The sequence below is a fragment of the Egretta garzetta genome, unplaced genomic scaffold (assembly GCF_000687185.1).
Source record: "Egretta garzetta isolate BGI_Z169 unplaced genomic scaffold, ASM68718v1 scaffold245, whole genome shotgun sequence".
Classification (NCBI taxonomy): Eukaryota; Metazoa; Chordata; class Aves; order Pelecaniformes; family Ardeidae; genus Egretta; species Egretta garzetta.
Window position 1 is genome coordinate 452,151 of NW_009259721.1, and position 13,141 is coordinate 465,291.

Sequence of the window (13,141 nt, forward strand, 5' to 3'; positions counted from 1 at the left end):
CGGCTCTAGCGCCAGGCTCGCTGCGGCGCTGGTGAGGCCACCAGCCGTCCTCCCCGTGCTCAGCCACGCTTCCCGCTGCTGCGGTTCGGACACGCCGTGGTGAAGGAGAGCCCTGCCTCGAACGCCCTGCGCTGTGTGGGTGCCACTGGGAAGCTGTGGGGTCACCTCCCGCAGTCACGGGTCAAAGCAGCAAACGCAGGAATTTACCTGAATGTTGGATTTTGAGCCAAGACTGACTTACCGCACTGACATTGAAAAAGAAGCTCAAACTGCCCTCTTGATGCTTGCAGATGGAGAAGTTTGGGGCTGCCGTGGACTCTCTCAGCAGGACCTGGAGCGACCGGAACCCCGAGATGGCCTATGAGAGAGCTTTTCTCTCCATTGCCGTGAAATTGTTAATGCACGTCACTAAGAAAGTCCCAGCTATCGTGCAGCGCAACCAACTCGTACAAGCGATCAATGGGAATTCTCGAGTGAGAAGCTACATCGAGTCCTGCGGCGGATGGGTAAGGATGCGAGGGAGGCGGTGGCGTTGCCTGGACGTCTGTGGCTTGTCGTGCCGCTCGCCTCCCCCGCCTGCCTTGCTCGGCTCCCCCCCACGCCCAGTGCCTCCCCCAGACGTGCCCAGCAGCCAGCTGGGCTGCAGCCGTGGGAGCGTGGCTTTGCCAAATACCTGGGCGAAGTCTTACCGATGCCAGTATCAAACTTCCCATCTGCTTCTCTGTCTCAGGGTTTAATTCCTTATCTTGGTACCTCGGAGCTCAGCTGGCTCCCTTAGATGAGAATCAAAATAACGAAGGATGGGTCATGCAAACAGCGCCATCCCGCTCACGCAGCTTTACAGACCCCGCGTGGTGCGTGTCGCCAGGGGAAGGGATGAAACCAGCCCGGGAGAGGGTTGCAGCAGGAGGGAGGCAGGTCACCCGTCCCTCTGTCCCACACCTTGCTCGTCCTGCCAGTGCCTTTAAACCTGCCTTGAGTTCTTTTTTTAAAGCCCATACACAGGGTGGGTTCTGTTTGTTTTCAGGAGAACCTGGACAACTGAGAGAAAGGGCCATGCTGCTTTCCAGAAGGCGAAGCTGGGCTGTTCATGGATTGTACCGGGAGGAACGCTGTTGTGTTTCTTCAGGACACTGCAAGCAGGATTCGACACATAAGCAACGTGTAACAGACATTCTGTATCACTAAAAATAAAGGGTTTTAAGTGTTTTTGTCATTAATTTGTTTTTCTCCTTGTGTTTCTCTTAAATTTAGCCATAAAAGTGGTTACTCAAGGTTTCTAGGTCAGTGCTTAGGGCTGCAGTGTTCATTTTCAGACTTGGGTGAGTATTTGTTATAAAACACATTGCCATTAGTTATTCTAAAGCTCTCTCTGTTCCTCTTGGGGGCTTCAAAGGCTTATTTTTGCAAAATTGAAGTTTAATGTTATTTTAAACAAAGAGTGATGGCTCTTCTGGAGTGACCAGCAGTCCTTCGCCTTTTATCAGCTGGATACAGAAATCTTGTAGATATTCTGTACCTGATCTGCAAGAAAACACAGGAGGGGAATACATCTAATGGCTGTATTTACAATCAGAAAGAGAAAGAGCCTTGGTGCAGCCCGTCTGAAGTCTTTGTGCAAAATGTAAGATATTGGAAAGGTCAAGGTTGTGACTCTCATGCCCTTTTTGGGGGGGGTGGAGGGGTGGGGGTGGAGTGGGGTTGTTTTTTGTTTGGTTTCACTTAGTTTAGTTTTCACCACTTCTGCAAGCAGAGAGCATGGATGCCCTTCGAGACCTTTGCTGTCTGCATTGCCTTCCCGCTTCAGAATGACCTCCCCTTCATCCCATGGGCTTTTAGAGAACCTGTGTTACTGAGAGCGAGTGAGGTGGATAAGGCTGGCACAATTAATTGGATTTCCGTAGCCTACTGGAGTCAGATTTGACCCTCTCTTCTAACCCAGGCTACCAGGCATGGGGATTGTGGCTGAAGGAGTTGGCCTGAAGCATCTGGTTAGCGGTGTCCCTGCTCCCCACAGGGGGGCTGGGCTGGGTGACCTCTAGGGGTCCCTTCCAACCCAAAGCATGCTGTGATTCTATGATTCTATGTCATAGGCTTTCTCTGTTCAGCAGCAGTTGTGCTGTTCAGGGGAGGTGTGAGCCGCCGTGCACGCCAGCCTCAGGCGCTCAGCATCTGCAGGTAGTGTTCTGTCGGAGTGTTTTGCTGTTAATGTGGAAAACGGGCGAAGCTGTAAGCGTGAAGAGCAACTGTGGATTTTGCATGCTGTTTTAGGGACTCTCCTAGCTGCAGCACATTCCAAGTCTGAAGCCATCCTCCAGCAGCCCGGCAGTGAATTGCAGCCACCCGTGGGCACACGTGCTCCGCCGCTGCTCGCCACGCTTGCCCTCTGGACCGCGGCCCAAAAAGAGGCACCCGGGGCAGCTCTGCTCCTGCCACCGGGCTCCCGCCCAGCTCAGCGCTGCCGGCCCTTGCTCTGGGGCGCAGGCAAAGTGCGTGTGGTTTTAAAGGGAGGCGATAGGGCCCCAGGTTATGTGTTTTGTTTTGTTATTTGACCACGGTATCTGTTACGTACTAATTTCCTTTAAGACTTGTGATGAAGTCAGTAAACCACAGCCCGCTGCAAGCGCTCTCCGGGCTGGTGCTTTCCGCTGCGGCACGCACTTGACATGTCCGTTCCCAGGTTGGGCAGGCCAGTCACGCTTGGGCTCCGGCAGCATGGACCAAAGGGAGATTCTGCTGCAAAACCTGGAACGGGCCCAAGGCAAGAAGCTCAACCGAGAAGAGTTCGTAGAGGAGTTTTTGGTAAGTTCGCTTAAGCCACGGCTCTGTGCTTCAGTCGGTTTTAAAGGGAACCGCTCGGTTGCTTCTCATATGGGGATGTGATTTGCATGTGACAACAAAATTTTCTATGAATTTTACAGCAGAAAGAGACGCAGGAGTTAACGGGGGTAAAGGGAATGTAAAGACAGAAGAGTAATTTAATAGTTTCCTTTCAAAGTAAAACTCTTTTCTTTTTAAATAATTACCCGAGTGCTTCCTGTTTTTTACTTTGCGAATGCGCTTGTCACGGCACAGTTTCACTTTGCCTGGTAACGCGGCGGGGGGCATGGTGAGGAACTCGCAGCCACTGCCCCTTCTCCCCATCACGATCCGCTCTGTCTGTGATACACGTGCTCCTGCCAGGGACCTCCCGGTGCTGCTTGAGATCATTTTTCCTTTTTTCATTCCAACAGAACCCCCTCGCCCTGCCCCTGTACCACCTGCGGAGCAGGGGGTGGGTGTTCGGATAAATGCCCGGTGGACCCAAGACTGTTCCGCCCCCCATCGACACCGGGCACCTTGGCCAAGGCGCGAGGTGGCGTTGATCCGAGCGGCCGGCCCGGCCTTTTGTCCAGCCGCCAGCGCCGCGCTGTCAGGTGGAAGCGCTCGTGCGTCCATGCGCAATGGGCGCCTGTGCTCTATGTCCAGCAGGGCCTCTGGCCCCTCCTGGAAATCAATTTCTTGCTCCCTAAAGGCAAAACTAGCAAAGCATGCTGATGGCTCTCGCCTTCCCCAGCGTCCTGCAGTGTCTAGCTGGTTGTGATCCGTGCAGTGCCCCGATCCGTGAGCTCTGGCACCTCGTTATCTGTTGGGGCGGCGGTGGTGAGTCTAGGACGGCAATCCGCTGTCTCATGGGGGGAGCTGGCAACGGCTGCTGGTCTATCAGGCGGAGGAAGGTTGCTCTGGCGGGCTGCCTGAGGAGCAAAGGCAGAGGGAAGGGCAGAACTGGTACATCTGTAAGATCTGAGGTGTCTCGAACACCAGAATGGCCGCTGGCCCCGAGCTCCCCCACCCTGGCCAAGGGTTGCACCAGGCAGTGGTCTCTGGGGAAGGTGCAGGGTTACTTAGGAGTCCCCGCGCGATCCAGCCCTGCTCCGGCGTACCGGTGAAGACTGACACTTCAAACACTTGGGAAAAGCTTAGTGCTTGGTTTCCAGGCGTCTGGGTTGGAGGGAAGTGATTAATCTGAGCCTGCAGCGACAGTCTGTTGTTCCATGGAACAAAGTGCTGTCACTAGCTGCTGAATTTCCCCCTCTCGCTGCTGCGCTGGGGTTGTGCTGGGCCATGCGAGGCGGTGGGGCTGCGGAGCCTCTGTGTGCCAGTTCCAGCAGCCAAACGTGCAGCTCATTTTCTGACCGAAATGGCAGGTAGGAGTGCTCAGGACTGCGCTCCCCCCTGCTCCAGGCAGAGACCTTCCTGGGGTGGCCTGAGCTGTTGGCCAGAAGCCTTAACTGGCATCTGTGATGGCTTGCGTTTCCAAACTTGGTAGAAATGTCCGATGCCATTTCTCCATCCTAACATCTCTCTGTGTGCGAACAAGCTTGTGTACGCGCCGGCTGGGCTGGTGTTATGGGAAATGACGGGGTTTTGTTCGAGCCCCCTTTTTCTGTGTGTGCAGCCTCACAGCAAGAATGTGACCCTTGCTGCTCTCCCTGCTTTCCCGTCCGTAGCCTTTTCCCGGGAAGTTCTGTGCCAGTTTCTGCAGGGACAGAAAAGTTTGGAGGCTCAGAGCCTCAGCTGCAAGCAGACTGGCTTCAGTACTAAGCTGTGCCCCCTCCATGAAAGCTTCCTCTGGAAGTTGGGGTTGCGCTGGAAGGAGGCAGCTGGAGGATGCGACCAACACCAGAGGAGCTCAGGAGGTGATGGGGATGTGTAGGCTACAAAACCCATCCTGCTCCCACAGCTTCTACCACACCGTGCCTGTCCCCATGCTCCTGATTATTTAATAGCGACGGGACCCGTGGGCTGTCCTGGGCCTCCTGCGCCTCCTCCCTGACCCATTGCACCCAGGGCAGTGAGATGCGATTCCTGTGGTATTGTGGCTGGAGAGCAGCAGAATTTTGGGTTTAAAAATTGCAGATTCATGTTAAAAACCAGCAACTCTGGCTTGGACCTGAACATCTGTGCACAGAAGTAGCGTGGGGATGAGATGCACGTTGCTGTACGTACCTGTTATCTGTGGTATTGCCAAGGGGCTGCTTGGCCTGATCGAACGGGTACGAGCTTCAGAGCCCTCCGGCTCCTGATGTGGTCGTTTGGCAAATACCGTCACTCCGTAGCCGAGTGCACGCAGGCCCTGGAGGGTGTCACGTCCTAGCGGGTGCTCGCCTAGAGCGGGCCGGAGTCGAGGGGGTCTTGCAGCTCTCCCTCAGCTGTGAACACGTGGGGTCTGCAGCAAGGGAGGACAGGGGACAGGATTCTCAAAACTGGATGTGAGCTTTTGGGAGACCTGGAAGGCAGATGCATATGAGCTCCCGTGGGAAGGTCACTGGTGAGCTGACTCTCACGATTTATGGTGAGCACCCAAAAATCAGGGCCCTGAAACCGTCAGGACTCCCACGATTCCTGCTCGTGTGCCGTCGTGCCAGAGCTGCAGCCCCCGAGCCCTCCAGCGCGCCAGGGAGGGCTTTGTCGGTACCAGCAGGAGGGTCTGACACCCCCCCAGCGCCGCCCCGCTGACCGTGGCACTGGTTTGGTTCGGTGACCCCGGGACCGGCGGGCTGCTCTTCCCCGCACCGTGCGGCTGAGCCACTGCCCTTGCTCCCTGCCAGCAGCTCGGGTGGGTCACTGCGAGGTGTGCCCGGGGCGCGAGAGACCCCCAAGCCTTGCAGCTCCAGCATGCCCGGGGTCCCCGAGCCTTGCAGCTCCGGTGTGCCCAGGGTCCCCTCCCTTTGCTTTTCACCCCCCTCACACAGGCACGCGATACTGAGGGTCCTCCTGTCTCGGCCCGATTCTCTGCACCCCAGGGTGGTCTCCAGGAGAGGGGCTGTGAGGCTATGGCTCCAGGGTGGTGGGAAAGGGAGCCTTTCCCTTCAGAGCACCAAACCATAGAGATGCTGATTAGAGAAATGGCCTTTTGTTTTAAATTAAAAGCACCCCTTGGTGGCAAGAAAAGTGGTTATGTAGACCAAAATCATGAAAGAAAAAATACAGCAAGAACGGTGCTTTCAAAGCTGATGGTAATAAACAGTGTGTGTTCTCCAGAAGCTGATGTCAGTGAAATAAAATTCTGTGCTTTGGCAGGAAAAAGATGCTTGAACACTCCAGGAGTGCTGCAGCTTTATCCTGGAAATGAAAGATGAGCGATTCGTACCCCTCAGGGTCTATCCTAGCACTCCTCCTCCTTTCCCCTTCATCAGTGCTTGTGGCTACTTTGCTCCCACTGCTTGTGCTCCTTCAGGGGCTTGGGCGCTGCTGCTTGCAGCTACGGCTGGGAGCATCTTCAGCAAAGCAAGAAAAATAAGGTGCTCTCTCCGGCTTTCCTGATCTCATTTGTTGGCAGTGGTTTGACTTTGTTACTCCTCTGATCTGGCTGCCATTTATACCGAGAATGATTCCCCTGTGCTTCACTTGTTTGTGAGGGCGATGCTTTACGTGCCGTATCAATGCATCGTTTCGCTTCAGAAGCCTACGTGCCCAAGCCTCGTGTGGGCACTGCCTCGGCACACACTTTCCATTCCTCAGAAGCCTGTGCTGGGGCTGTTGGGTGGCTTCTGTCTCTGTTCTTGCTCTGAACACTCTGAGAAAAGCCACTCAGGAAAGATTTAATGGTGCAGACCTTGCTTTGTGGTAGTGAACCTGACCCCGAGAGACCTTCACACGTACTCTCGAGTAGTGTGTTGTATGTGGCACTTCTGCTGTCACTTGTTCCATTCTTTTATCACAGAAGCTGAAAAGGCAGTCAACAAAGTACAGATCGGATAAAATCTACCCTACAGCAGCATCTGAGCAACCAGAGAACATCAAGAAGAACAGATACAAGGACATCTTACCCTGTAGGTTGGAGATGGCAAATGTTCCTATGCAGCCTTTTTTTGCTAGCTTGGTTCTGTTTTCTTCCTCCAGTACCTGCCTGCATGTGAGCACATCGCTGGCCGTCGCTTGGCCTTGTATTCTGCTCTTCAGGTTTAAGGCTTTATCCCCGCCTGTTGCGGTGCTCTGGAATACTTTGGCACGTGTTTTCTACAGACAGAGGAACTCCTGTTCAAAAAAAAACCACACCCACCCGGGGTTGTCCTTGTGAGCTTCCCGGGTAGCACTGCAACCATTCATTCTCCAAGGCCTTGTAGGGAATGGCTTTGGACAAAGATGTCTCCGTGACGTACAAAGCCGGCTACGCTTACAAATCACTGTAGCATGTCCTGGCTTAGTGCGGCAGTCTCCCAAGAAGAGTCTGTCCTAGGACCAGAGCAGACTGTCCCTTTCATCCATTCATAGAATAGAATCATAGAATGTTTTGGGTTGGAAGGGACCCCTAAAGGTCATCTAGTCCAACCCCCTGAAAAAAAAAATCTAACCCCACAGACCTCATTTGAGCCTGTAAGACGGCGTGCAGGCTTGCTCCACGGTCAGAGGAGGAGATCGGCGTCGTGCTGGGGTAGTGGCAGCATCTGCAGCTCTTGCCTAAGCCCTCCCCACCGCCCTGAAGGCGAGCCTGCCCGTCTGCTGCCTGCGAGTAGGCAATGGCCGACCTGTGCAGGGCTATCGGTGGGTGCGGGGGGCGCTTTAGCTGCTTGCACGGCCACTCAGCTGCTCTGGGATGAGCCCTCTGATTTATGTGCTCCTCCAAAGCAACTTGTGCTGCAGTCTGAGCAGCTCAACCACCACGGAAGACAAACAGTAACTGCTGCTGCTTCTGCTTTTGTGCCTGCAGTTGACCACAGCAGAGTGGAGTTGTCCCTGATCACATCAGATGCAGATTCTCCTTACATCAATGCCAACTTCATCAAGGTATCGCTTCTTTCATGGCGTTTTGCCGTGCAATGGTGTTTGTAGGAGCTCTTAGGGCTGCCTGGTTGAGTTGTGCCAGGAGGAGCGGGTCCCATGGCTCTGGTGAGTGAAAGGACCGTGCAGTAGTTCCTGGGCTGTGCTGAAGGATAACTGATGTAGGGAAGATGTGTACAACCAGCCAGCCCTTCAAAACCACCCCTTGCAGCACAGAGGCACCAGGCCACAGGACAAGGGATGTGTGCTTGTGTCGGAGTGGGTGGTGGAACAGTTTGTGGCTCACAGCCCCGACTTCCTCGTCAGTGTTACTGCCTTGGTGGGTGACAGTGGTGCAAAATCGCCTGTGGCCAGAATCGCCTTGACTGAAACCAGTGCAGAGCCAGGAAGCCTTGCACAGCAGCGCAGCTCAGACCCACTGCAACAGTGAGCAACAGGGCAGGTCAGCGCGGGCTGTTCTCCACCAGGAGCTCCACATGTTTTGGGACTCCCCTGTGCTCACGACCCTTCTCTGATAGATAGATAAATAGATAGATGGATAGAGGGGTTTCCTTCGATCTCCACCATAGTGACCGAGGGCTCTGCATAGCCCATCTGCAGAAGAACAGACCTTCAACAAGGGGATCAGGTTCGTTCTTTGGCCAACAGCCACAGATGTGCCGAGCTGCACACTGGAGAGCTGGATCCACTGTTATAGCGTCACCACCCAGCTCCCAAAGGCTCTGCAGGAACGGGTGGCCTCTGGGAGCACATCTCACCTCAAGCTCCGCTCCCTGGCTTGGGTCTTCCTTTGGGAGGTTTGCACACCACTGGTTTCTGGATGCTTAATTTAATTCAGGTGCCTAAATTTTAACTATATAAAAGCCCTTCTAAGTCCTTAATGGACTCATTGGATAGAAGTAAGGTTCAGGAATAGGGATGGCTTTGTTTCTGTCTCCATGTCTGATCTGAATGCTGTTTTAGGGCGTCTATGGGCCAAGAGCATACATTGCAACACAGGGTCCTCTCCCCACTACTGTCATCGACTTTTGGAGGATGATTTGGGAGTATGAAGTCCTGGTAAGGTGCAGATTTATATACCCGCCTTTTTAAAAAAAAAAAAAAAAAAAAGCCATCCGTACAGCCAGCCTTTTTGGCTAAGCAGGCAGTGGGAGTGTTGGGGTTTTACCTCAGGGGTTGTGCGTGCCCCGCATCCTTCCCGCAAGCCTCCTCCCCACGGGTGCTGAGGCAGGAGTCTGCTCGTGGCTGCCCCCGCTTTCGGGCTCTGCCTGGGATGTGGGCGATGTCCCGAGCCTGGGGCTCTGGGGAAGGTGGCCCTCGGAACGGCGCATCGCTGATAAGTACCTGCAAGCGATGACTTTGATTTTCCTGCCTGGATAAGAAACTTGTGTTCAGACCTTTCCAATGAACTTTCTTTCTGCAGATTGTGGTCATGGCTTGCATGGAGTTTGAAATGGGAAAGGTGAGTTGTGTGCCAGAGACGGCCGCTGCCGCGGCAGGGCCAGGGTAGGGGGGGAGATGCAGGTTTTTATTAAATCTCGTTAGTGACAGTGAGTTTCTGTGTGATACGACCTGTTTTCTGAGTCTGCCGCGGCAGATTCTTAAACCATTCCCAGTCAGCCTAGCTACCCTCTTTGGAAGGGAAACTGCTCCGGGCAAGGGGAGGCTGGAGCCGGCCAGCAGCAGGAGCCGGGCGTCCCCGGCAGAGCGAGAGGAGGCGGCGCGGGTGGGCCGGGGGTGAATAACCCAACACGTCCTGCTTCTCCAACAGAAGAAATGTGAGCGATACTGGGCGGAGGCGGGCGGCTCTCCCCTGCAGCCTGGGCCTTTCTCCATCGCCTGCGTGAGTAGAGCTGCTGCGCACACCACGTCGCATCGCGTGCCCTGGAAACTCGTGTCATCCGCAGAAAGCGTGACTCTGACCCCTTGTTCTGCAGGAAGCCGAAGAGAAGAAAAATGAGTACGTGATTCGGACATTAAAGGTGACCCTGAACGAGGTGAGCAGGAAGGGTCGAGGCAACGCGACTTGGCCTGGCTTTATTATATGGATGTTAGAAGACGGCACACTGTGCAGGAAAAACTTTAAAAATTAATTAACTCAAACCTCAGTTTCTGAAGCTGTTTGCCAGTTGTGGCAAATGAGACCCTGGGTAAGTGGGACCAGCAAGGAACATAAAGAATGTCAGAAAGCAGCAATGCTTCTTTTGCAGCAAGGACGGCTGCAAACCCCTCCTTTGCCTACCGAGGGTGGCTGCAAACCCCACCTCTAACCTTTGCCTACTGACGCAGACAGGAGCTGGAGATGCCTGCAGCTTCCCCTGGCTGTGCCCATGTCCCAGTCTGCGCCCGCGGGAGCAGCCCCCCCTTGGAGGTGCAGGTCGGCCCCGGACCCTGCCAGCGCTGCTCTTCTCTCGCAGGAAATCCGCACCGTCCACCAGTTCCACTACAAAAACTGGCCCGACCATGATGTCCCCTCGTCCATCGACCCCATCCTGGAGCTCATCAGCGAGATTCGCTGCTACCAGCCGGACGACAGCATCCCCGTCTGCGTCCACTGCAGGTGGGTGAGCTGGTCAGCGGTGCGGAAGGGCTGCTGGGTGTAGTTAGGAGACCACCAATGCTGGGCACGTCCACGTGCGGGCTGGTGACCACAGGAGGACTGAGAACTGTTTGCAGGGGCACGAGATGTGCCTGCAGCCTGCAGAGCTGTGGGCAGGCGGAGCCTTACGCGGGGCGGGTGATGCTGCAGCGGGAGCAGCCGGGCCATCGAGTGGGTCTGTGCCATTCGCAACGTGGGATGGGAGGGTCACGGGAGGCTGTGGATCTTTTTCAAATATCCTTGTCAGAAAACACAGTGTGCCCATCCTCTGACCTCTGCTAGCAACCCTGCTGTGACTGTCATTGCAGTGCTGGCTGTGGCAGAACAGGAGTCATCTGTGCCATCGACTACACCCAGAAGCTGCTGAAGGACGGGGTGAGTGCCAGCCCGCTCTGCGCCTCCGAAGGGCACCTCGTGCAGCACCGCTGCACCCCTCTGCCCCTCGCCTTCCGTCTCCCCTCCCCTTCACCCCCCTGACTGCAGGCAGATGTATTTCAGATGACAGCCATGAATGGGGACTCCCTGCACCCTGGCTGGAGAACAGCGGTGGCCAAACTGCTGATACCCCCTTCCCACTTCGTGCTGCTTCTCTCTCTCAGCTCTGCACCATCCATTGCCATTGCTCCCCTCCTCACCCCAGTGCCAATAGCCCCCGATGCTTGCACCGACGGGGCAGAGCCCTCCCTCCCGTTGCTCCCTCTGGCAGGATCTTCAGATCAAGGAGCTTGGCTCTGCACTGGCCTTCAGCCTTCAATATGAGCTCACTTAGGAACCCATGGGTCTGGGAGATTGGTGTCTTGGTATTTTCTGTGGAGTGCAAGCCAGGAGGGAGGAGGAAAGCTGGTTCATAAGCAAAACCAGCCTTTGTTAAAAATTCTTGCAATAGCGGGTCTGAATTTTGGACACTGCTCTAAAGCGCATCACAGCTTGGAAGCTGCTTGGAATTAGACCTGTCTGCAAGTTTTTGTCTTTTCTCTTTCTTGCAAGATTGTTCCAGTGAACTTCAGTATTTTCAGTCTGATCCAGGAAATGCGCACGCAAAGGCCGTCCATAGTGCAGACCAAGGTATGCCTGGGAAATTTCACCAACTGGTATACGCTCCGTACTGGGACCTCAGCTTTTCCCGGGGGGGTTCGCAGTAAGGAAACGCAGAGCGTTTGTGCTGCTGGGAACTGGGGCCCGTGGATGTTCTGTAAGGTCCCCTTTCTGAACAGAAGAATGATTTTGCAGAAATGAATTTGGTAGCTGACCATTTCCTCGTAGGCAGCTGGGACAGCTTAGTGCTTGCAGTCTGATATCGAACGCTTGCACTGTGAAACGAGGGACTGTCCAGGAAACAAAGTGGGAACCCTTCTCAGCTGAGATAGGCTGAAGAGGAAGCTCAATGCAGAACAGCGTTGTTTGTGCATCCGAAAAAACCCCAAATGCTTTGGCCTGAGCCCTTTGAAAGTTGTGGCTTCCACCTCCTGTGAAAATTTGCAAGTGGCAGCTTCTCTCAGGGGCTGCTGCCTGCTTTGGGTAATGGGGCCATTTACAAGTTCTGCAGGTGCTGGCTCTCACGTCTGTTCTATTTGTCTGGAGTGCAGGAGCAGTATGAGCTGGTCTATGATGCAGTGATTGAGCTCTTCAAAAGGCAGATTAAAGCTCTCGAGGCCCAGGAGGATTCTGCTGCTTCACAGGTAAAAGTCCCCAGGATAAACACGCCGCCTCTCGCAGCCTCGGGCATGCCAGCTCTAACCTCGATTCCACCTGCAAAGGTCTCCTCTTGCAGACCTGGAACACATCGGGTGCTTTCTGCTACCCTTACGCCCACACTGAGCCTCTTCTCAAGTTAACCCACGAGAACCCAGCCGTTTCCCTGAACGCGCAATGCTTATCACAGGATTTGGCCCCAAGCGAGAGCCAAATTTCCCTCGCTCTCAAAACCATTTTCTATACGCTTTTGCAATTGTTTGGTGCAATGAGTGAATAGAAAAGCACCATCTTTCTACAGCAGCGGCTGATGTCCATGTGCATGTGCCAGGGTCTCGTGGAAGGCTTGCAAGCAACAGAGTGGCTTTCAGTCTAGGCTGGGAAGCTTGGGTGCCCGAGGTGGCATGGCTGGAAGCACTAGTCCGCAACGCGGTGGTATGCTGGCGAGGTAATGAGCATTGCAGCCCCCCGTGGGAGGGAGTGCGCTAAAATATTTTGTGAAAAAACATGGCAAAATCTTTCAAATCTGATGCACCTCTGAGGAAAAACAACGTGGGCTTGGTACGAAGTTACATATAAACAGGAACCTCCAGAACGGTTAAGCTTTTCTTTGCTCTTGCTGTTCCTCTGTGACCACTGGCATAAACCTTACCTTGCCGGGGTAGCTGTCTGCAATCTGGCTGAAATGAGCACGTTGCCGCGCTCAGGCGAGGCCTGGGAGGTTGCAGTTAGCTTATTTGCCAGAAGCTTTTGTCTAAAGAATTGGGAGCAGGATCCTGCGATGGGGCTTGCGCCTCAGTTTTGATTTGCAGGACATTCCAAGCCAGAGCTGAGAGGAGAGCTGGGAAGAGCCTCTTGCCATGTGATGTGGGCAGGCTGGAAGCAAAGCAGATGCAAGGCTTAGGTTGACACAAAATGCAGAGAACGGTTCAAGTCCGGATGTGGTTTTGCAGCTCCTGGCCAAACCTCTCGCCCGCCTGAACCTCACTGCCCTCTGAAAGCACTTTGCAGAGCCTGGGGGATGGTCACGAGTGCAGTGTCACAAATGAAACCGGGCTGATGCCCACCTGGGCTCCTGAAGCCGGA

The 13,141-nt window shown here is 54.5% G+C and overlaps 2 protein-coding genes across 2 annotated transcripts in view; both read left to right on the forward strand.

Moving 5' to 3' along the window:
- The window catches only part of BCL2L15 (BCL2 like 15), a 4,231-nt gene extending 3,033 nt beyond the window's left edge, over positions 1-1,198 (forward strand). The window contains exons 3-4 of the mRNA XM_009639387.2: positions 291-506; positions 1,028-1,198. Of these exons, the coding sequence (XP_009637682.1) occupies positions 291-506; positions 1,028-1,045 (234 nt within the window). The 3' untranslated portion in view covers positions 1,046-1,198. The remainder of the gene's footprint in view (positions 1-290; positions 507-1,027) is intronic.
- Positions 1,199-2,539: 1,341 nt separating this feature from the next.
- PTPN22 (protein tyrosine phosphatase non-receptor type 22) overlaps positions 2,540-13,141 on the forward strand; it is a 17,820-nt gene continuing 7,218 nt past the window's right edge. The window contains exons 1-11 of the mRNA XM_035894908.1: positions 2,540-2,802; positions 6,707-6,815; positions 7,694-7,770; positions 8,728-8,823; positions 9,188-9,226; positions 9,536-9,607; positions 9,702-9,761; positions 10,182-10,324; positions 10,672-10,738; positions 11,351-11,428; positions 11,950-12,042. Of these exons, the coding sequence (XP_035750801.1) occupies positions 2,716-2,802; positions 6,707-6,815; positions 7,694-7,770; positions 8,728-8,823; positions 9,188-9,226; positions 9,536-9,607; positions 9,702-9,761; positions 10,182-10,324; positions 10,672-10,738; positions 11,351-11,428; positions 11,950-12,042 (921 nt within the window). The 5' untranslated portion in view covers positions 2,540-2,715. The remainder of the gene's footprint in view (positions 2,803-6,706; positions 6,816-7,693; positions 7,771-8,727; positions 8,824-9,187; positions 9,227-9,535; positions 9,608-9,701; positions 9,762-10,181; positions 10,325-10,671; positions 10,739-11,350; positions 11,429-11,949; positions 12,043-13,141) is intronic.